We start from the raw sequence: 21,424 nt of genomic DNA on the forward strand, positions 1-21,424 counted from the left end.
TAGTGCTCCGGGCTCGAATCACAACACCATCTATAATCCCTTCTGATACGGCCACAAACATACTTGGCCCCAGCGGCAACAAAAATCGGAACGGCAGGTTCGACCATGAATGTAAGCTAGCAACGGAACGGAAGAATGATGCATGCCAAGTAATGTTGAATTCTCAAAGAATGCAGGCACGTGCAGAGACCTACAAAGAACTCCGTCGGGCGAAGAAGCGACTTCACAAACGGAAGAAGGAAGCCTGGGAAAATCAACAGATCTGTGAACTCAAAAAGTACAGAGAGCAACCGCACCAGGCGCGGAAGTTTTACCAACAAGTCAGCAGGATGAAGACTTATGCAGCTCGATGCTGATCCTGCCGAGACAAAGAGGGAAATCTGATTTCCTACAGAATGGGCATATTGGAGCGATGGGTTGAGTACTTTGATGAACTACTGAACAACCAGAACATCATCAGGAGGTCCCGCCAATTGAAGACGACGAACAAATATTGCCACTACCAAGTATAGAAGAAACAGTCCGTGCAATTCACCGGCTTAAAAATCATAAGTCGCCAGGAGCTGATGGAATTATAGCCGAATTGGTTAAACATGGAGGCGACCAATTACACCAAGTGGTTCATCAACTTGTACTCAAGGTGTGGGACAGCGGATCTGTCCCATACATAAAAAGGGGAATTCGCGCAGTGCAGCAATTATTATATATAATATATATATTATAGGTCGGATAGCCCCATACGCGTAAATCGGAAACAGATCAGATTTGATCTTTGCGGCAAGCGAAACTGCTGAAATATGGGCATCAGTTGCACTATCTTTTCATCAACGTTAAAGCCGCCTATGACAGCATAGCCAGGGTAAAACTGTACACGGGCATGAAAGAATTCGGTATCCCGATGAAATTAATAAGACTAACTAGGCTGACCCTGACTAATGAGCGAGGCCAAATAAAAGCAGCAGAATCAGTCTCGAGGCCATCCAACATCAGCCAGACAGCTTTTAGGGATATCGAATTGGTGGACTTCAGCCCGAAATCGGGATGTCTGGAATTCCTTATTAAGACGGGCCTAGACCGGATACCGGTTGTTGCGCCAATGATGATGATGATGAATAGAAAAAGGAAGTTTTACTTATTTCAAACAATCGATACAAGCCAATTAAAAAATTATTATTTCTGTATTTTCAAACGAAAAACCTTGTTTTATTCTATGAAAATTATTGTAACTGAACACTGGATGTGCTACGCCAGTACTTGTAAACTTAAAATAGTAAAATATCGCAAACTTTTGTTGTAATTTTTCCTTGTTGTTCTTTCAATTGATCAATATTTATTTATAATTTTATATATGTACGATGAAAAGAAATTGTATTTTTTATTAAGGTGGTTGTGTAGAGTGTTGACCCTATTGTGTGTTGGCCTATTTTACACGTTACACATGCATTTTATTTAAATAATATTCGTTCCTATCAATAAAAGATCTTAAATGGACTTCTATGTATAAAATATGATCTTATTATATTCTACGTTTTAAATGCAAAACACCACCGCTGCCAACAAAATTAATTCTGTTTCTTCGCACATCTCACACATCATTAACATCTCCCATCCATATTCACCAATCTGACAACCTCTGGTAATACACAGTTGACCGCATTTTCATTCGTGTTGAAGTGCTCGAGGACGCCGGTCACGACTTTTACGTGTTCTCGATTTTAGTGATTTTTCTTGAAGTAATTGGTGAAGATTCTGTTCAGTAGTGTAGTAGAAAATGGTGCGTGGAAAACAAGCTGAACCGGCCGAAAAGAAGGTAAATACCCCATGGAAGTATTATTTGTTATATAATTGGTTCGGGAAAGCGTTGCGACGCAAAAGAATTCGTTACCGCTATCCGGCGCCATTTTGTTTGCAAGGTAGAAATGTGAAGAAAATCATGCAATTGCGGGGATTTTGCTTGGATTTTTGACTGATACTGATTTTTTGGTCGCGTCTTTATTGATTTGTGTGCATTGTTTATGTAAATACGTCGTGGGAAATTGGTACTGGGCACGTAGCTTACACGTGAAGCTCTAAGGGCTTTGCCCTCTTCTAGAGTGTCTGCAGTCTTAAATTGTTGATTTTAGTTCACGATATTTACGAGTGGAAAGTGGGCGGAAATTGGCCACTTCAATAGTTATCAATTACAAGTGATTTTTTCAGTTATCACAGGTGCATAGGCGTCGTAATAATGGCGATTTCACAAGGGAGAATTTTCCCGTGTCGCCAATATGGCCACTGACCTCTGATTCAGTGAGAAGCGTGTGCTGTGAGCGCGCTAAGAACTTGATTGTGAGGCTTCATTTTGTTGAATAGAAATGGATGCCAAGTTTTCCGTGAGTAAAGTTGTTGACGTAAGAAGTTTCTTTGTTTTCTGCGTCGCTCAAGCTGGAGATATGGGAATTTCATTTTGCAGTCTGGTTTCAGAATGATATGCAAGCAATGCCGGAAAATGGTGGAATACATTTAAAATCTACTGCGAGCGTCTGTTTCTGCGCATGCTTTCCATTCATTTCCCGGAGAAACGGCTGAAGGTTTTCCGGTTGTGGGGCCAAGCCGGGTGTTAAGATGGATTCCGGGCTCCCACGGTCCCAAGTATATGTGTTTCTGCAGCTTTTCCTCGAAGAAAGAATGCTTGAAATGGTTTGAATTGCATGCAATGCGACGCAGCAAGTTTATGAATTCTGGCCTAATTATTGATTGCTTTTGGAGTACGTCGTGAGAATGACCCACTTGAGTTGTAGCTGACAAAATGGGGGCAAGAAAACAAAGTCGTGTTATTGTGATTGGGCTTTGAAAGAAATAACTGCAAAGTGTGTTGCAAACGGGGTAGGGTTGCTGATTACCTTCGATGTGTATTCTTAGTCAGTTATTGCGGTTGGGGTCGCCTTTCTTGATAGCTAATCATACAGTTTTCGTCTTTGGGGATACATAGGGTGGCGCGTAAGTTTCATTGTAGTCTTCCGTGGCGTACATTGAAAATTAAATTTTTCCAGTTGAGTAAATTTCAACCTCTTTGAGCATGTATTCCTGCCTCTTTACATTTTTGCGCTATTTGCGTGTTCATCGAAATCTCTAAACCGCAATGGGAAACTTCTTCTCACAAGCTGACGCGTAATGTTCAGATTGCAAATGCTCGGCATTCTGTTCTTCGTATTGTCTTTCGTCGCGCTCCCAAGGCAAGACTCCTTTAATCTTATACACAGCTCGGGTGTGAGTATCTGGCCATCAACCAAGCTGTTTTCAAATATTACCTCCCTTATCCTCCAAAAATTAAGTTCATTTTCGATGTAAACCTACCGCATCGTCATAAGTAAAAGGCTTTTGTGAATCTAAAATAAAACCAAACATTTGCCCGCCCAACAAACTTCGTAATTAACATTGGAATTTCGTTAATGTCCCGTTTCGTGTTGAAGTAATTAGAATGCATTTAATAGCCTGAATATGCGCCATTATTCATGACTTTCAGTCCTTACATTAATCTGAAAGGAATCCGGGAGTTGGAGGGATCATTTCTTTCACGGACTCATTCTCCGAAGCTGTCTATATGGCGTCCAGGCCTCTAAATATTTCAAACCCCCTTAAGGTGGTTGTCTATCGTCAAGTGTAAATTTCAGGCCTATTTTTCAGAATTAATTGCAAAGCAACTATTGAAGATGTAATGAATTTATTTTTATTTAATTTGAACATATTTCGACTTTTCAAAAATATGTTTGAAAATACATATCGTCTTATGTTCTTGAAACGTCCTTGTCATAGCCCTTGTCAAAATGTAATCGACGTTTTTCAGGCACTTAAACGCCCATTTTCTCAACCCGAAATTAAAAAATATTTTTATTCAAATCAGTTCGCTGACTGTCGGTCATACGCACTTTTCCCCAAAACTGCTAAACCGGTCTGAACAGAATTTGGTGGACATATTGGAGCTACGAAATACGACGACTGACGTGGAGTTTAAAGGGGGCTCCCCATACATGCAAAGGAGGAATGTAAACACTTTTCACCGAATATAGCCATACGTATCATCTCGCAAGTGAAAGGCTTAGATTAGTTCGTTCCGACTGATATTAGTTTTGACGTAGATTATAAAATGCACGAGTAAGGAATCCAAATGTGCACACTTCAAGGTGAGATAGGCCACATTTTCGGAAACCACTCAACCCAAAGATCTGAGAAAATCAGGGTTATGTGCTTATATGAAATCGGGCTCTTAAAGTGTGTGCTGTTCCAATATAAACTTTGAGAAATTAACTGAAAGCCCCCCTTAAGCCCATCCTAGAGGTAGCAAATTTAGCACTAGTATAGAGGACAATATCTGGCATATGCCCGCCAAGCTTCATGTAAATCCCTCAGCGCCAAAGTTATAACAGTTCTTATCTATTCTGTGCGAATTTACTGCATCTGAAGCCATACAAGTAAGGTGCTGAGGTCATAGTTAACGAGAATAGATGACATTCGAGCGGAATATTAAAGTACTTTACAATATATGAAGTTATTTCCCGTTACTCCTTTTACCTTTTGCTGCTATTAGGTGAGCCCTTTTCTGCATCTGCTTTTGGTGAACTTCACATGTGCTAATATAAGCTCCTAGTGTGAAACGTGTGGAATTAGCTATAATAGAGAAGAGCAGATTATCTATGTAAATGTAAACTGAAGCCGTTGAATTTCAAATTATTAAGTAAGTGTAATTGCCACGCACTCAAAGTTCCTCACATAGGGAAACGCGAAGCCTATTATACCTGAAGCGCGACCAGCTTCCAGTTTCCCGATTTGTTTCTTATTAATAAGTGTTTCCTTGGCTATGTTTCCATGTTCATTATTTTACAAAAATGTTGTGATTTTCCGGAGGCATAGAGTTCTTCTCTCTCATTACCTCTGCTGAATCCAGGCTGCAGTTACCTTTGTTGAATCCAGGCCGTTTTCCCAGCGTCAATGACCCTAGGCTCGGAGTAATCGGTGTTTAGGGGGGCTTAAGCGCTCGAAAAGGTCGCAGGTTTTCATATTCCCCTCTTCGAAATTGCCATGAAGGAAATCTGAAAAAATGTGGAGATGATGCCTCTATAAATTAAGGGGGGGGTCCACATGCAAAAGGGGGTGTACATTTCTTGTTCATCAAATATATTCATGTGGGGTATCAAATGAAATGTCTCAGTGTGTATTTTCCGAAGGTGGTCTTAGTTATGACATTTATTGGAAAGGTTGGGGGTGGAAAGTGATCACTTCTTTAACGGACCCATTCTCAGAAACCACCCAACTGAAAAATCTGAAAAAAAATCGGGATTCTACCACTATTGATGCCGAGGCTCTGCAATATCCTTCATATCGCTTAGATGAAATCTAGGCCTCAAAATATGTCCCATTCCCAATATCTGCTCAAATAAATTTACTAATAGTATTACTGAAAAACCCTTTTAAATTTATCCTAGGACTTCCAAATTTTGTACCATTGCCAGAACTGAGGGATTTAAATACCTCGAGTCAATGCTATCAGCCAATGGAGAACTGCATTATGCTCCTCACATAGGGAAACAAAGCCTTGTATACCTGAAGTGTTAAGCTTCCGGTTTCCCGAAAGCATTTAACAGACTTGTTGCATCCGCCTTTATTTCGACTTTTTCGCGGGAGGTTACCTTAGTATTGCCCCACATTGGCTTTCTTACCCCGTACCGTTCACTCATTTTCAGGAAAGTTCTGACAACTCTTTCAAATTTTGAAAGCTCAGCTCACATTTATCCTTTTTTCTTTTGATTCATCTTCAAAAAATGATTTCCATTTAATAAGATGATTGATAATGAAATTGATTCTGAAGAAAACCCGCCAGTTGTACAATTAAAAAATAAAAAACGCGCTAACCATATGTGTTCACCACAATCGCGTCTACAGGACATGCTCACTCAATTTACCACTTCTTCTGAACAAATCTCTTGCTATAGTGACTAACGAAGGTAAATTGCGCAGTCGAAGTGGTGGGTTTACATAGAAAATGTTTCGTGGATTCCGCTTCCTCATTATAGGATGAACATGAATAATTTTGGAAAATTCCTATTCTAAAGATATGCCCAGCTAGTGAATTATGGCCCGTAAGAATGCCCACAATATTTCTGCAAGTCTTCCTGCTTTTCGACAGGATAAACTTTGTCGTATGTTTTTTTGGTTTTGACAGAAAAAGTTTGGTGTGTTTAGCAGTCTTATGGCTGCATACACTTCGGCTCGTTGTTGTGTAAGGGAAAAGCCACTTATCACTTTTATTCAAGAGGTAAACTCCCGCTTCAGAATCCTGTTCTGTTTTTGAGTCATCGTTGTAGAAAACGTCAGCATATCCTGACACATTCCTCTGGTTCGCCCCAGTTTTCTCAATTTTTTGTTTGCCTCGGGAATCGTCCACCAGCTCCTTCCCTCACATCTCCGCCTGCCGTTCACTTATTTCTCCGCCTTCATTCTTCTCCATTCATTTTTCCGCTTCCCTTTCACTCCTTCATTCATTGAACTGAATGATTCACTTCACTCTTTCCTTATTCAATTCACTCCTTCATTCACTTCACTCCTTCCTCATTCACTTCACTCCTTCATTCACCTCAATCCTTTCTCATTCACTTCAATCCTTCCTGATTCACTTCAATCTTTCCTCATTCACTTCACTCCCTCCTCATTCATTTGACTTCTTCATTCTGCCTGTCAAAAGGATTTCAATATTTCACAATATCGTTCTGCATTCAATATTGCTGTTTGGAGTCTAATAATGTTGCCTACCCCTCATGGACTATGGTGATAAAAGTGGTTCAAAAAACAATTTACCCACCGATCGTACAGTACGAGGTCATTTCGACTTTGGTAAGTCTTGAACTGAACCGGTCTTGTAAGATTTGTTCCCGATTCATCAGAGTTCTTTGAAATCGACTGATTTCTTTTGAGGATTCTTGTGTTCGCTGTTGTGACACTTTGAAGTTTGAATGTAGCGTTAAACAATTTGGACACTGTCACACGGTACAGCGTTCCTTTGATAATAGTAAGCAATAAGATAGTAAAGTTTCTTGGATCTCAGGAGGCTGATATCATTAATCTCTCGTCTCACGTTCCCGTGGTCTTGCCTTCATTTTTCGAGTTGCAAGGGTGAGATCGATCTATTGCCGATGTCACTGTTCGTTGTCTTAGTCTTGCGTTCAGATTAAAGCAGCGTTCAAAGGTACAAAAGTGTTTATATGCGGGTCGTACAGAAAGGAATAATCCTCGATCAATTCAATATTCAATGTTCCATTGTATATTATTATGAAAAATAAAAAATTAACGTTTACAGCAGATAGCGTAATTATCACAGCAAAAAATGTTATCTGAATGAATTTCACAAGAGTCAGTGTAAGGTTTTCGTTGAGCGATTTCCCGAATTTAACTAACAAAACCAGTGAAATCTGGGTCCGGAATTATGTTCGCAGTAACTTTCACTTTGCCAAATCAAAATCCTCTCTTTAAATTCATTTTTCAATAATAATTTTTCTTGCCCAGGTCACTCCCCCCAAGAAGGCTGCGGCGGTAAAGGCTACCCCAGCCAAAGCTGCTCCGACCAAAACGGAAGAATCCGAAGATGTGCCCGTAGAGGAAGTTCCTGCTGATGGAGAAGCCGTTGCCGAAGGCGAGGAGCAAGCAGAGGGTGAAGGTGGTGAGGAGCACGCTGAAGGTGAAGGGGGCGAGGAACATGCTGAAGGTGAGGAGCAAGAAGGCGCCGCTGAAGATGGTGAGGGTACCAAGGCCGACAAGGAGCCTCTAACGGAGGAATGCTTAGCTTACATCGCGGAATTACTGACGACTAAGATCAAGCTAAAGGATGATACTGAAACCGCCGTTTTCTCCTATGGCCCACCGAAGGTTGGCGTTGACAATCCTTACCGTTCCGTTGTTTGCCATTTGTGTCGTGTTGCAAATTTGCAAACGCCAGCTGGCATCAAGGCTCACTTGCAAGGAAAACGCCATGCAGAGTATCTGAAGAAAAGTACTTTGAAGGCGGAGCGCTTTAAGAAGCCATATCTCATGTTTTATACTCGTGATGGCGACAAAGTGAAGCAGTTTAAGATTTTCCCGGGCGAGAACATCGAGACTGGTAAGTTCTAACTTTTCCTTGTAAAGTATCTTCTGTTCACATTATAAGAAACGCTTTCTCCCTTTACAGTGACTCCTGAGCTCGAAGATCGTATTGTTGACAAGGTTGATTGGGAATTCAAGAAAATTGAAGACGAGAAGTTGCTGAAAGCTTTAAGTGAGGATCCTGTTTATGAATATAATAAGACGAAACCAGTGATCGGGTTAGATTATCTGCTGAAAATGAAGCACAGAGGAAAATTCCGCCGTTTCTGTGTGCTTTGTGAGACATTCTTGCCTCATGACACGTACAGCCATGTGGTTGACATTAAACATCAAGCCACCTACATTGTAATGCCAATCTGATTCTTCAAAGCTAGTCACGTGCTGAGACATTTCTCCTTTTGTTTTACAGATCAAACATTTCCCCAAGTTGTATGAAAAGGTAGTTGCTGGTCTTACTATGACCAACAGTCAGCAGAAGGAGAATTGTTTGCGTAACATCTTCCGCAAACTCTACCGCAAGATTGAAATCAAGCATGGATTCAAGAAAATGATCCCCGTCGATGCTGTCGAGTTCTTCGGTCTGCGCGCTCGTTATATCAACAAAGTCCGTAGGATGCCACACTATAGCGAAGAAACGTTGCAGTTCACCGATGCCGAAGTGAATATCCTGATCAAAAAGAGTAACAACAATATCTCGTTCAATGAACCCGACCCACCGTCCCTAAATGCAAAGGGCAATGTTCCAGAGCAGCGTAAACGTGGCGCGGCCGATGCACTTCAATCAGCCCAACCGACGAAGATGTGAGGCTTCATTGTTGTCTGCTAGTGATAAAAGTGTTGATAATTGTTTTTCTTCCACAGACGCCGTGTTGGAGATGGTGACCTCTTGCAAGTGTGGCGCAAGTACAAAACCATTAAGGATAAGAGGATTGATCGCCTCAAGTTGCAATACAAGAAGTATGAGAAAGACCCAAAACTTCATCCCAGCTATCAAAAGGAATGGAGCCAATTCTGGCACCGCAGATGCGGGGAGCTGAAGAAAGGTATACGATCTGTGATTTCACGCTAACTTTGGATTTCTACTTTCTTCAGCATTTAACTGGCTGCCCTTACGCCAAGGAATCTTGTCGATTCCTAGAAAATATGCACAGATAGATTGGTATCTGTTCTCGAACGTATTTTCTCGCAAGGGAGTTTTATTTCTTTCGCCTCAATTGATTTGAGATTTTTTGACAGTATATAAGAAAATGTCTCCTTTCTGATTGTTTAGCCAATATCAATCCCGACACGTACAATTTCGATAAAGAGTGGCTTCCCCACTGGGAGAAACGCCTTCGCAGGCTCTTCAGTAAGGACGTCACTGATCGTAAGACACATTTGCGTAAGCGATTTGGTCTGCCCGCCCGCACGAATACTCCGACGAGAATGCTTCGGACGGGCCCCTTGAACCCCATGGGCAATGTGCAACAGCCGATGATGGGGCAGGGGCCTATGAGGGGCAACCTTGGCAATTTCGGTCTTCCAAATCTAGCCAACATGGATAACTTCGTACCGCCATTCAACAATAACCCACAGAATTCCAATAATTATGGAAGGGGTGGTGTTGGTGGTGGTGCCGGTGTTGGCGGAGGATCGGGTCGGGGAGGTCCCCGCAATGATGGTAACCGTCAAAGGCAGGGCAATAGAAACGTGCAGCCGCAGCAACAACAGCAGAAACGAGCACCGCAGCAGCAGCGTCAGCAACCACAGCAGGCACAACCGCAACAGCAACGCCTGGCCAAAAAGATTTACTCTGAACCCGCGAGCGTTGTCTCATGTCTAAGACTTTTGACTGCTCTCGAGGATCAATTGGGTAGCTTAGGACCAAAGTGCGTTCAGCTTTTAGGCAAAGCTATACTTTGCAATGAGGTACATGATTTGATTATGAAGTTTCAAACTAATTTGCAAACAAGTCCATTTACTTGATAAGAGGAGCATTTGTGGGGAATTGAGTACAGTTTTTTGTTTTATTTGGTGGAAGTTTTCCCCTTTTAGCGACATATGGCACACACTTTGTAAGAACATTGATTGTAAAGGAAGATAAATACGAGTAAAAGTGCATTCACGTCACATGCAGAAGTCCTACAAGTGCGAGAATGACTCCTACTTCAACCGTTTGTGTTGATGCAGTCCAGTAGAGAGTTGAGATGGAATTCTCATGATTTGATTTAGAAGCTCGAATGCTTAGTGGAGGGTAATTATCTCCCATTCCTCTCCATATACATTTCAAGTATAACTATTGAGAAATGTCCACATTTATTGCTTGTTGAGTGGTAGATCTATAGTTGATATAAATGTGCGTCAATGCTTGCGTCATGTGTATTTAGATCTAACACAGCGGACCAAGTGAAGGCAGTTCGGGTAGCGAACTTTGAGCTCAAATTTGTATGCGGAGGACTATCGTCTCCGCGTAGAACTAGCGCCTAATATTTCCCCGACTTGCTCTCGAATGTTTTCGAAAGTGAGAAGTGGCTCGTGCAGATTCCTCCAAATGTCGAGCTGTTTAAATGATTAGTTGTTCATGGAGCCTTGCTCTTGATTTTTGTTAATCTCATTCGTGCAAAGCGGTAGATGGGATCAATTCTGCGTCTGCACCCCAATATAAGTCAGTAGCCAGTTCAGACTTTCTCGTGACGAAAACTCCTTCCCGATTATATGAATTCAACGTGATTTGCATTGTGGATTTATGCCGCAATCGAATTTATCTTCCCTGAATGATAAAAAAAACATGAACTCAGTTTATAGATGAGTTCGACAACCTATCGCATTTGGCATTTCGTAAGACCAGTGTCAGTATTTTCGGATTGGTTGAATACTGAAGGAATATTCAAGAAAACCTCAAGTCATGCATGTTGGAAATGATTCTACAAGTCGGTTGGTGTGTATGTCGATAAAATGTCAATGCTCGCTCCCACATTAAATTTTTAGTCTCAGTAACTTGATAACACTAAAACCTGTTTGAATCCATCTAAAATGGGATTGTAAAACTTGCATTTTTCCAGAACGAAAAAAAAGGTTTGCTAGCGGATAGCGAACTGTATATCCTTTTCGCAACGGCCAAAGAAAAGCTCAAGGGCAAAATCTTGGCAAATGTTATTGAAGATTCGAAAATGGCAGGCGTTAACCGTGCTATCGAAGATTTAACGACAATCATCAGAAAAATGGACAAAGAGAAACGTAGCCGAGGTGGCGTCAACAACCAGAATGCCAACAGTGGTGGTGGTAATTCTTACGGAGGAGATAACTATGCCCGGAATAATATGGGTGGCGGTAACAACGACAGATACACTGGTAATGGCAACAATGACAACTACAGAGGTGGTGGTGGTATGAATAACGATGGAAATTTCCGAAATGATGGTGGAAATTTCGGTGGCAACGATAACTACCGCTCGAACAATGATCTGTTCGGGTCAGGCGGCGGTGGTTATGGCAACGGCAATGCCAACAATCGTATGAACTCCTCTTCCAACTACGATGGTGGCAATTTTGGCGGTAACTATCGCAATTTGAACGATAATGGAAACTTCTCCAATGCCAACAGCAATATGGGCGCTGGAAACTATCGTTCAAACAACGATGACCTGGGAAATTTCCGTGGCGGAAGTGGTGGTAACTTTAACGATGGCGGAAACTACCGTTCCAACGGCAATTTCGGTAGTTCCAATAACAACAGTGCCCTGTCAGGCTACCGCGGTGGCAACGACAATAGCGGCAGTGGTTCGTATGGCAATAATGCCAGCGGCTTGTCTTCGTCTTTTTCGTCCAATACGAACCAATACCGTAGTGGCGGAAATTTCGGCAACAATGACAATTATAATGCGAAGCCAAGCAATAACTATGGCAGCGGCGGAGGTACCAACAACAGTTCCTCAGCACAGAGGGGTAACTGGATGGGAGGTAGCGGCAATGTTTACTCGAACCAGAGCAAAACAAACACCAGCGCAACACCTCTTTTCTCCACCGGCCTGGGCGGCGGCTTGAGTAACCAGTCCAAATCGTTCTCCTCGTTCAGTAGTAACAACAGAAATTCCTCCTCCAACTTTGGTAGCGTTGGTGGCGGAGGCAACAACTACCGCAGGTACAACTAAATCTCATGTGCGCAAAAAGTCATCTTGAAGATGCACAAGTTTCTCCATTCCCCACGTGATCAAGCAGTAAGTGGAGCTTGTGATCGCAAGCTTCACATTTCCCAGATTCTGTCCCATCATTGAATTAATAGTCGAGTAGATTGTCAGATTGTATTGATGATGTTATTATCGCTAAAGAACAAATTCCAGATTAATGTGTGTAGATTTAGAGTAGTTTTAAACGCAAGCGCTCTCTTGTGCGTGGGCGCGAAAGAAGGAAGAACATTTCATTTTGAGATTGTATTAACGTACGTTAGGGGTATTTCATGTAGAAGATGGAGATCGGAGGCGTGGGCAGGGCTTCTCCGGCGGCAAATATAGCAAGTCAGGGGATGATCTGAACCTCCAGCTACCTTTCCTTCGATCGTACTTTTAAGCATCTTAACTAACCAACCAAACATTTTACTGAGTATAGATGGCTATGTGTCACGTGCATAGAATTATGGTAAGACTATGAATAAGGCTTGATTTCTGTCAGAATTATACCAATATTATCTACTTACAAATAAAAATCGTAATTAATTACAGGAAGAAGTGTGTTGTCATTTATTAATCGTTTTCAGAGCTACCGTTGTTGAGTCTTAACTTTCTAGACGAAATCAGCATCTTCTGGCGGAAAGTCGATGAAAATCGCTTCGATGTACGGTAACCGAACCAAAGGCTTTTTTGATTCAGAATTGGCAGTAACCGCTAAGTAGTAAGGTAACGTGCAACGTCACGGCTCAACAGGAGAATCGAGCTCTCAATGGTGTGAATTTTACTCACCGGTAGTTCCTTCGGTGCCATTTGTGGGTAGTGATCTCCGACTTTAATGTCGAGTCTACAACCTCGAATTCGTAAGTTTGAACCTATTCGTTCAGAGCTTGGTTTGGCTAGGTCTACAAGCGCTTGTAATTGGTCCCAAAATGGCCTTAAATTGGGGGAATCTTTTGAAAAACTTTAAACGGCTGTATCTCCCTTAATATTGAGGATTTCGAGAAAAGGAGCTTAATTCGTGATCACTTGTATAGAGGACAATTAGACCTTTGAAATGATGTATGGGTTGGGGGTTTAACCTTCTGATCCAAATATATTTCCAACGTTCTGCTGTGAATCTCTCGCGGAGGCGAATTGCCGCTTTTGGAATATATATTGTTATCGCATTATAAGCCTGCGTTGCTGAAGTAACAGTGTCTGCTGCCTCTATGTCGAATTGGCTATTAACAGCAAGCTAAATATTGCTTTAAAAGATCACTTGTTTAAATAACCAACACGATTGATAACAAAACCCAGAGCAATTCTGGTTTAATTTTCTCTTTATTTTAATGACTAAAATCGCAATCAAAAACACGTACAGAAGAAGGCCGCTGTTGCGAGAAAGAAGCCGTGTGTACTTGCCGGTGGCCGAGACAGAAGAGAGCGGCTTATCTCCATGCGGTCTTTTCCTGTCCCGACCAACGGCGCCTTCTCACCGCTAGTCCTCCACACCCGTGGCGAGCTCTAAAAAGTGGAGAGTTCGGCGCGCCATCTATTTGCTCGCATTCGAAATCTCGAATGCTGCGAATCCTGCCGCACCACATCATTCCGCCCCCAGTTGAGACCTAGGGGGTTTCGGCGACCGATCCTGGAACTTCGTTCACCATCAATCCACGACGCTGCTTCGGGGCGCACACGGGTTTCAGCCTGGACAGAGACCGCCTTTTTGTGTCCCCGATCTCGAGCTGGAAGAAATGTTCTCCACGCTCAAGAACGCGGTACGGGCTCTCATTTGGAGGCTGCAGCGGCTTCCGGACGGCATCTGTCCTGACCAGAACGTGCGTGCACGTGTCCAGTTCCTTGGGCGAACAGGCAGGTGTGGACGAGTGTCGGGTGAGTGGTGTGGCTTTGATGCGTCGGAGATTGTCTCTCAGCAGATGCACCAACCCCGACTCTGTGAGACCCGATCTCTTGTCGAAAGCCGGATCGTTTCGGAGGCTTGGGTTCTTCCCGTATACCAGCTCCGCGGGGCTGGCAGCAAATTCCTCTCGGCGGGTTGTACGTAGGCCGAGTAGGACGAGAGGCAAGACTTGAGTCCAGGACGGATCGTCGCGTGCCATAATGGCAGCTTTCAGCGTCCGGTGCCAACGTTCTAGCATCCCATTGGATTACGGGTGGTATGCAGTAGTCTGCTGGCGTTTAAAACCCAGGAGTTTGCCTAACTCCGAGAAAAGGGTGGACTCAAATTGCATTCCCTGGTCAGTGATGACCACTGCAGGGACGCCAAAGCGGGGTATTCACTCTCGACAGAGGGCTTCGGCACAAGATTGCGCCGTAATGTCTTTCAGAGGTATTGCCTCAGGCCACCGCGTGAACCTGTCGATGATTGTGAGGCAATACTTGTAACCGTGCGAGTCTCGCAATGGCCCTACTATGTCGAGGTGCATCGTGTGGAACCGCTTGGTAGTGCGGGGGAATGAGCCCACTTCTTTCCTTACATGCCTGGAGACTACACTTTTGGCATGCGATGCATTCTCTGGCCCAGGAATTGACATCCTTGTTCATGGAGGGCCAGAAGTATTTCTCGGTGACTAGCCGATTTGTTGTTCTGATGCTTGGATGCGCTAAGTCGTGAACCGCGTGGAACACTTCCTTGCGAAAGGTGGTCGGGATGTATGGCCGAGGTTCCTTTTTCGAGTCCTCGCAGCAGAGAGAGAGGTTTGAGCCGAAAATGGACAACTCCCGAAATTTGTATTTGGGGTTGGATTTGAGGCTCTGAAGTGCTGCGTCATCCTCCTGCGCCTTGGCAATAGCCGAGAAATCGAGTGACGCGGGGATGTTAACCTCGGAGACACGACACAAAGCGTCAGCAACTATGTTGTCCTTGCCGGACACGTGCTGGATGTCTGACGTAAACTGGCTTATAAAGCTAAGGTGTCGAAGTTGACGAGGGGACGCTTTGTCGGGCTTTTGTTTCAAAGCATACGTGAAAGGCTTATGTGAACACTGAACGGCCTGCCTTCTAGGGAGAAACGGAAGTATTTGATGCTCAAGTACGCGGCGAGCAGTTCACGATCGTAGGTACTGTAGTTTCGTTGAGCGGGGTTCAACTGCTTAGAGAAGAAGCTGAACGGCTGCCAGACTTGATCCACCTTTTGGTGAAGAGCAGCACCTACTGCGATGTCAGAGGCATCAACAAAAACGGCTAGGGGTGCATCTTGCAGAGGAAATGCCAAGAGTGTAGCGTCGGCCAGTTGTTGACGAGATTTGTCAAACGCGCGGACAGCCTCCTCAGGCCACACGATCTCGTGTCTTTAGTTTTGGGGCTAGAAAAGTACGCGTTCAAAACGGACTGGTGCTGGGCGGCCTTGGGCAGGAAACGACGGTAGAAGTTTAGCATGCCCAAGAACCTCCTCAACTCCGTCACTGTCTTCGGACGCGGGAAGCTTGTGCTCGCTTGCACCTTGTTTGAGTCGGGCTGTATTCCTTCAGGGGAAATGGAGTCGGCGAGGAATCTCACCTGTTTTTGAAGGAATTTACATTTCTCAACGTTCAGAACTAAACCGGCCTCAAGGAGACGTTGAAAAATGCACTCGAGATGGACTAAGTGCTCAGACTCAGTGGAAAAAGCGACCAAAACATCATCCAAGTATACGGAACAGAAATCGAGGTTTCGCAGGACTGAGTGAATGAACCTCATCCGAAAATCATTCGGGTGAACTCGAAGAGCCCAAAGGGTGTGCATATTGCCGTCTTTGGAATGTCTTCAGGAGCTACTGGGATTTGGTGATAAGCCTTGATTAAGTCCAAGGTCGAAAAGATGCGGCAATTCGCGAGATGATGCGTAAAGTCGTGGATGAGTGGAATTGGATATCGGTCAGGAACAGTCTGTGTATTTAGCCTTCTGTAATCCCCACAGGGGCGCCATTCGCCATTTGGCTTAGGGACCATATGCAGTGGGGAAGACCAACAGTTGTTTGAGGGCCTGCAGATACCCTATTGAACAAGTTGTTCAAATTCTTTCCGCGCAATAGCCAGTTTCTGGGGTGGTAGAGGACGCACCTTCGAGAAGATCGGGGGACCAGTAGTGTTAATGTGGTGCTGCACATTGTGCTTCACTGGTTTTGAGAGACTACACTCGGTAGTAATCTGGCTGAACTTTTGGAGAAGTGTCCGAACACGAGAGTCGGTGATGTCTTCCAAAAGAACGGAAAGGTTTTTGTTTTGTGTGAGATGCCATTTGGCCCGACGAATTAAGGTTGGTCGTGGGGTCTATAAGGGACCTATTTTGCAAGTCCACCAGCAACCCATAGTGACACAAGAAGTTTGCGCCTAGTATGGGGAAGCTGACATCCGCCAGGATGAAACGCATGGAAACGTCCTACGCAAGCCAAGACTCACGTCCATCTGTCTATACCCGTATGTGTTGATGCGGGAGGAATTTGCTGCCGCCAGTTTGAGCAGCTGTGGAAAAAGTCGAAGAACCGAAACCTCCGCACCAGTATCGACGAGGCAGTTGAGCCTGCTGAGGGGGTCGAAAATAGTTAAGCGACGTGGCGCTGCGTTGTGATTGGCCGTCGCCAAGGCCCCCCGCGGACCTAGTTTTTTGCGGTAGGCGCGAATTTACACGGGAGCGTACATCTGGTCGCTTTATCACCGAATCTAAGATGGTACCAGCAAATGCCTGTGTCCGCAAGCTGTCTTGACGACCTGCTACCCGAACGCCCTTTTCGAGTGGCAGATCGTGAGCGAGCTCGCGATCTGGCGCCCGAACGTTGAGCGTCCAGCGCCGCCCGTATCTCGGCCACACTGGCTGTTAAGGCGGCTATCTCGCGCCTCAAGTCGCTCACCTTGTCCGACGGTGGTTGAACGGCCGCTATAGTTGCCAGTTCCTCCAAGGAGCCGGAGACGCAAGCGAGGACCGCCTGGGTGCCCTCCGGGAGCCGTCGCAGCCAGAGCGACTTGATCAGGTCACCGCCGATCTTGCTCCCACCCAATTGCCTCATTTCGCGAAGCAATTGGCTGGGAGTTCGATCACCCAACAACAATTGTAGAGGAATATAAATAAAAAAAAATTTTTTTGGTTACAATTGAATACAATTTCACTTAATTGTAATTTAGTGAATGCGAGCGGCCGTCACGGGTGATTCGCTGCTGCGCCGGCGATGGTGGCAACGGCTGCGTCGTCTCCGGTGGCTGCGGCGGCGATGTCGATGATGGAGGCGGCGGCGATCTTACGCACTTTGGTGCGTGCTCACGGGGTCACCAGTTTAACCTTCTGATCCAAATATATTTCCAACGTTCTGCTGTGAATCTCTCGCGGGGGCGAATTGCCGCTTTTGGAATATATTGTTATCGCATTATAAGCCTGCTTTGCTGAAGTAACAGTGTCTGCTGCCTCTATGTCGAATTGGCTATTAACAGCAAGCTAAATATTGCTTTAAAAGATCACTTGTTTAAATAACCAACACGATTGATAACAAAACCCAGAGCAATTCTGGTTTAATTTTCTCTTTATTTTAATGACTAAAATCGCAATCAAAAACACGTACAGAAGAAGGCCGCTGTTGCGAGAAAGAAGCCGTGTGTACTTGCCGGTGGCCGAGACAGAAGAGCGCGGCTTATCTCCATGCGGTCTTTTCCTGTCCCGACCAACGGCGCCTTCTCACCGCTAGTCCTCCACACCCGTGGCGAGCTCTAAAGAGTGGAGAGTTCGGCGCGCCATCTGCGAATCCTGCCGCGCCACAGGGGGTCTAGGTGTCGGGAAAATGGTCTTAAATTGGGGGAATCTTTCGAAAAATTTTAAACCGCTGTATCTCCGTTAATATTGAGAATTTCGAGAAAATGTTATCAACTGGGAACGAAATCTGCAGATATGCATTAAATTGCGATGGTGGCGCAGAAAAGCAATTCCTTCTAAAGTACAAAGACATGAAGTCCAAAAATATTTTTATTTACATTTGGCGTTCCAAACCAAACAACTAATGCTAAATCTAATCACATAACATTGCTTCCTCCTTCTTTTCTTTAACATTCTCTTGTTCTACGTCATTCGCACTTTGCGCATCATTCGTAAGTTGAACAGAACTAAGAGTTGGATCACTTTTTTTCTGCTCCTTTTCTAGTTTGCTCAGGAAGTGGCGTGAAATCAAATCTAATTTGAAATGCTGCACATTAATCGCGTTCCCGTCCCATTGTTGAAGTGACTTCAGTTTCTCCATGTCGCATAAATTGAGGAGTTCTAAGTAAAAAAAAAACTTGTTAGGAATTAGTCAGTGTTCGAAATGGCTTGAGTCAGAGAAAGTTTTAATTTGATTTGGTGCTTTCTCACCTAGTCCACCGCCGTTAAACTCATCCTTTTCCCGCTCTAATGTGAATTTTATCACGTTCAGGCGGGATACGTGTTGGTTGGCGCGGTTTTTGCTGATCGACTGTTTCAATTTGATTTGTTCGATTTCCTCATCGAAACGCTGCAGGTAGGTTTCAATTAGTTGCCTGAACTCCCTGGGAGTCAAAGGAGTCGTTCTATCCTCCACGTGAGGCAGGAACCAAGAAAGTTTCTCGCCTAGGATATTCGATTTAATCGCATGTCCAAACTGATTTCTGTGTTTGTTGTTCATTCGCTTTGCCTTCTTGGCCAATGCTTTTGTTTTGCGACTGTTTGGATGTTTGCATTTTGCTAACTCTTTGGCTAGATTACCCTGAAAGATGTGACAATGTAGTTGATAATGGCACAGTTCTGAGGAAATGATATTAAACTCACCATTTCAACCACTAAATTTACTTTTAGGGAGACTTGAGAGGTAGAATCCCTGCAGTCAATGTAATCAAAACATTTACACGTGCTTCGGGGAAGTTTGACTGCTTAGTAGCTGACTCTCTGCTGAATGCGGCGAATTGACATCTCATATATTTTCGCTATCAGAAGTTTTGTGAATGAAAAGTGTAATTTTTAAATCTACTTACAGTTCGTAAATCCGGAAGCAACCTCCAACAATTCAGAAAAATGTCTAAAACTTGTGTTATCTTAGATTTTTTTGCAATAAAACGTTTTTGAATATACTCTACACTTCGCCGTGGTCGAAAACGGCTGCGTTCGGAAAGGATTTTGTAAGCCACTGTCCGGTATGAAACTGTCAGCAAAGTTGTTTACAATTCGCCACAATTCTCGTTTCATTCATTCTGTGATAGTTGCATCAAGCAAAGGTCGTTGGATTAACTGCAAGCCAGACAGAATGCAAGAGGCTTTCGTGAATATTAACGAGATTCCAACCCATGTAATGACATGGGGGAAATGGATTGAGGAATCGTTTGCCGACCACGAACGCGAGGTAGTGATTTGCATAACCGGAAATCCCGGCCTCCCCGGCTTCTATACACAATTCTTATCTACGCTACACAACAATTTGGACGCTAAGACGCCCGTTTGGGTGATAGGTGAGCATTGTATACGTTTTCATTTTAATTTGCACTTATCGTACGATTTTTTATTGAAGGTCACGCAGGCCATGACGAACCGTCCGCTTCGAGTGTACGCAAGGTGCCGCCGCTATCAGGCAACGAATCAAAGTTCGAATTGAATGCTCAACTCAAACACAAGATTGAATTCATCGAAACCTACGTGCCGGCACATGTGAAAATTCACTTGATTGGTCACTCAATCGGGGCTTGGATGATATTGCAGCTGTTGAAGGAGTCGCGGATTAAGGATCGCCTGCAGAAATGTTACCTCCTGTTCCCGACCGTAGAACGTATGGCTGTTTCCCCGAATGGGGTTGTCTTTACCAAATTGGTGCTGCCCGTTTTCTTTGCCGTACGGATGTTGGCGAAATTCGTAAATTGCCTACCAATTTCGCTACGTGTCCTTATGATAAGCGCCTACTTCTGGATAACGTCGACGCCAAGATTTTTCCTGGGAACCACCTTGAAATACTTGCGTCCGACGATACTTGATTGTGTGGTTCATTTAGCGAAGGAGGAGATGGAGCGGGTAACAGATTTAGAAGTGGACATTGTACAGGATAATGTGGACTTGTTGAAGTTTTATTACGGGACCACGGATGGCTGGGTCCCGGTCAAGTATTATGACGAAATCAAAGTTCGCGTGCCAGGCATTGACGCCGAACTGGATGAGTTTAGAATATCGCATTCCTTTGTATTACGTGAGGCTGTGCCCATGGGGGAGATCGTCGCCGATTGGATAAAGCGGTATTCTGTGAAGGCTTCCTAAGAATGGTTGCATTTGACACACTGCATTCTCTATAAGAATAAAGACGCAAAATGACATTTTCATGCATTGTTAGCACGCTAGTTTTCATTCTAAATAAATCACTCAAAAAATGGATCCGTCTCACTATTTATTATTTCGTGACTCCGAATCGGGGTCGCATCTGTTCCAAGTCTGCTCTTTTGATTTGCGGGAAACCGGAAACTTGGCGTTTCAGGTATAAAAGGTTTTGTGTTTCCCTATGTGATGTGTGATGATAGCATTGACTCTTGACATTTAAGCCGCTCAGTTCTGTCAATGTCAGTAACCTGTCCAGAACCGAGCGATTTAAATAACTAACAAATGGAGAACTGCGTAATGAAGTTGCTTCACGCATTAACGCAACCTGAATGAAGTGGCATTCCAAAACTGGTGTTCTTTGTGATCGGCGTATCAGCGAACGTCTTAAATCTAAAATTTACCGCAATTTCGTCCGCCTGCCGCTCTCTATAGCTCTGAGTGTTGGCAAACTATAAAAGAAAATGGACGGCGTCTTGCGGTAATGGGGACTAAGATGTTGCATTGGACTAGTGGCGTGACACGTTTTGATCACATCCGAAATGAGGATATCCGCGATCGATATGGGGTTGCACCCGTCGTAGAAAAACTGCGAGTGAGGCGTTTTCGATGGTGTGGTCACGTCATTCATACTAACGGGTATTCACTTACCAATATTGGTCTGAACATCCAAGTCAATGGTAAGCGCCCAAGGGCCGGCCGAAACAACGGTGGCTTGATAAAATAAAATGGCGAAACTTATCACGACGACCCGACCCCGCTTGTGAATGGGACAAAGACTGAAGAAAAGAAGATGTGAGGAGGAACGAGTGCATGACAGCTCCGTGTGCACATAATTAAAAATTCCATTAACCTCTAGTTTTTAGAAAGCGATTTTATTAAATCATTTGATGGAAACCCCTGT

The 21,424-nt window shown here is 44.0% G+C and overlaps 3 protein-coding genes across 3 annotated transcripts; 2 read left to right on the forward strand and 1 right to left on the reverse strand.

Moving 5' to 3' along the window:
• Positions 1–1,654: 1,654 nt before the first annotated feature.
• LOC119656151 lies at positions 1,655–12,812 on the forward strand. Its single transcript, XM_038062486.1, has 7 exons — positions 1,655–1,810; positions 7,537–8,128; positions 8,198–8,457; positions 8,522–8,913; positions 8,974–9,155; positions 9,383–10,020; positions 11,154–12,812. Exons 1-7 carry the CDS (start codon positions 1,772–1,774, stop codon positions 12,240–12,242), a joined length of 3,192 nt encoding a protein of 1,063 aa, XP_037918414.1. The 5' UTR covers positions 1,655–1,771; the 3' UTR covers positions 12,243–12,812.
• A 5,361-nt stretch (positions 12,813–18,173) lies between these two features.
• On the reverse strand, positions 18,174–19,135 carry LOC119655081 (translation machinery-associated protein 16 homolog). Its single transcript, XM_038060780.1, has 3 exons — positions 19,000–19,135; positions 18,568–18,937; positions 18,174–18,477 (listed from the first exon to the last, which is right to left on the reverse strand). The coding sequence occupies exons 1-3, from the start codon at positions 19,000–19,002 to the stop codon at positions 18,230–18,232; spliced, it is 621 nt and encodes a 206-aa protein (XP_037916708.1). The 5' UTR covers positions 19,003–19,135; the 3' UTR covers positions 18,174–18,229.
• Positions 19,136–19,341: 206 nt separating this feature from the next.
• Positions 19,342–20,580, forward strand: LOC119655080 (lipid droplet-associated hydrolase). The gene is made up of 2 exons (XM_038060779.1): positions 19,342–19,673; positions 19,733–20,580. Exons 1-2 carry the CDS (start codon positions 19,364–19,366, stop codon positions 20,464–20,466), a joined length of 1,044 nt encoding a protein of 347 aa, XP_037916707.1. The 5' UTR covers positions 19,342–19,363; the 3' UTR covers positions 20,467–20,580.
• The last annotated feature ends 844 nt before the right edge of the window (positions 20,581–21,424 follow it).

Source organism: Hermetia illucens, chromosome 4, assembly GCF_905115235.1.
Source record: "Hermetia illucens chromosome 4, iHerIll2.2.curated.20191125, whole genome shotgun sequence".
Lineage (NCBI taxonomy): Eukaryota > Metazoa > Arthropoda > Insecta > Diptera > Stratiomyidae > Hermetia > Hermetia illucens.